This window comes from Stegastes partitus, unplaced genomic scaffold, assembly GCF_000690725.1.
Source record: "Stegastes partitus isolate 25-593 unplaced genomic scaffold, Stegastes_partitus-1.0.2 Scaffold2049, whole genome shotgun sequence".
NCBI lineage: Eukaryota > Metazoa > Chordata > Actinopteri > Pomacentridae > Stegastes > Stegastes partitus.
The window spans coordinates 1-2,040 of NW_007579780.1; the positions used below are offsets into that span (position 1 = coordinate 1).

A 2,040-nucleotide genomic window follows, 5' to 3' on the forward strand; every position below is an offset into this window, starting at 1 on the left:
TTTTTTAAGGTTTTGTTCTTGCAAGTAAAAGAAAAATGTTTCTATAATTACACAGATTTTTGATGCTAACATTACAGTTTTGCCCTTTTTTAAAATTGTCATGATGTGTATTAATTTAACTTAATTATTAATTTAATTTTGTCTGTTTGTTTTGTGGTTTGTTTGTTTTTTGACAAAACAGAAAATCTTTAAAATGACAATGAAATAAAAATAAAAAGTTGACTTAATTCCACCAACTATTTGTGTGCTTTATTTCAAATAATGAGAAATATCTGTATTTTTTTTTCTTTTGCTTTTTTTAAAATTGCAAATAGATGCAAATGAACAAATTTTAAGGAAACTGAATCACAATAGAAACAAACAGTGAATGAAAATAATGTCATTTTTAAAAAGTAAATAAATGAAGTGTTCTAATAAATACTAAATTTTGCACAACATATCTGCAGGTTTGGCCTCATTTTTAATATTTTCATGTGTGTAATGAAACAAAACAGGAAAAGTCTGTGTTTTACAGCCTGTGTACTCGGGCACCTATAGAGCAGGTCATGCTGCAGGGCTCCTGGGACGACAGCTTCCAGCGATACATGTCGGCAGCGCTCAGCTTCAGGTTCTTCTGGTAAAGTCTCTGGTTGCCCCTGAAAGACGAACAGAGGATTCACCCTTCAGCAGGATTTGGCGTTGAGCAGATCTTCAGGAGACACATGTGCGGCGGAACATTCCTCGGAGGACGTCTGAGGATACCCGGCGGTGTGGCGGCTGATTCACGGCCCGCATCCCGGCAGACGCTCTGGGGTTTTTTTTTCGCCTCGTCACATAAAAGTCATGTGCACATTCTTGTCATAACACCGGCCGCCGCCGCCTCGGCCAGACGTTTATTTGAGAGTCGCAGCCACTTTGAGTTATATCTGACTCCTGCGCATGATGTTCTCCCCAGAGGAGGCTGCAGCCGGCCTCACTGCTGCTGCAAATACCTTCAGTTACTCCTGTCTGTCCGTCTGTCCGTCTGTCTGTCTGTCTGTCTGTCTGTCTGTTTGTCTGTCCGTCCGTCTTCAGATGCTTTGTGGCTTCTGGCTGCAGATCGACTCAAGTCGTGTTTGGACAGAAGGCAGAGAAGCAACATGAATTATGAATATGATGAATGTAGAACCCTGCCTGGTGCATCTGTCTGTTTATCTACCTGTCCGTCTGTCTGTCCGTCTGTCTGTCTGTCTGTCCGTCTGTCTGTCCGTCTGTCTGTCTGTCTGTGCAGTCATAATAAAAGTTTACATCCACTTGTAAAGACGCCGCATGTCGGGAGCGTCTGGAGTTTCCAGGGACTCCTACAAATGACGGAATCATTGAAACACATGCGCCTCTGAAACTATCTGGGTCACAAACGCACATGAAGCAGCTCGAGTGATGAGTTCTGGTTCTGTAGAACGCTGTGTTGTCCAAACTGTCTCAGTGTCGTGACCTCTTGATGCACTCGTGAGACTCGGACACCACAGTGGGAAAGCAAAGGTTTGAAAAAGCAAATCGTTGACTAGAACAAGTCAGAAAGTCACTTGGAGCCATTTCAGAGCAGCTTCAGATCAAGATGGAACAAACGCTGAGCAGAAACATGTCTGGAGGAGAGACGGTGAGGCCTTAAACCCCAAGAACACCAAACCTCCCATCAGGCATGGAGGTGGCAGCATCACGCTCTTTGGCTTGATGCTGCCACCTCCATGCTTGAACCTGCGGACTGTGGTGAAGAAACAAGTCAGAAAGCCAACAAATTTAGATAAACTGAACCAGTTCTGTCAAGAATTCTGGTTCTGTTGGACTACCTGTTTTGTTTTGTTTTTTTCCTGTTTTTTGTTGGATTTCCTGTTTTTTTTTTTTTTTTTTTTTTTTCTAGTTTCGTGTTCTGTTGGACTACCTGGCTTTTCTGGACAACCTGGGTCTGTTGGACTACCTGGCTCTGTTGGACTACCTGGGTCTGCTGGACTACCTGGCTTTTCTGGACAACCTGGGTCTGTTGGACTACCTGGCTCTGTTGGACTACCTGGGTCTGCTGGA

The 2,040-nt window shown here is 43.4% G+C and overlaps 1 protein-coding gene across 1 annotated transcript in view; it reads right to left on the reverse strand.

The window, feature by feature from the left end:
* Positions 1-523: 523 nt before the first annotated feature.
* Positions 524-2,040, reverse strand: part of LOC103373707 (ADAMTS-like protein 2) — a gene marked incomplete at its 3' end in the record, with an annotated part of 16,398 nt that continues 14,881 nt past the window's right edge. The window contains exon 11 of the mRNA XM_008303668.1: positions 524-635. Within this exon, the coding sequence (XP_008301890.1) occupies positions 524-635 (112 nt within the window). The remainder of the gene's footprint in view (positions 636-2,040) is intronic.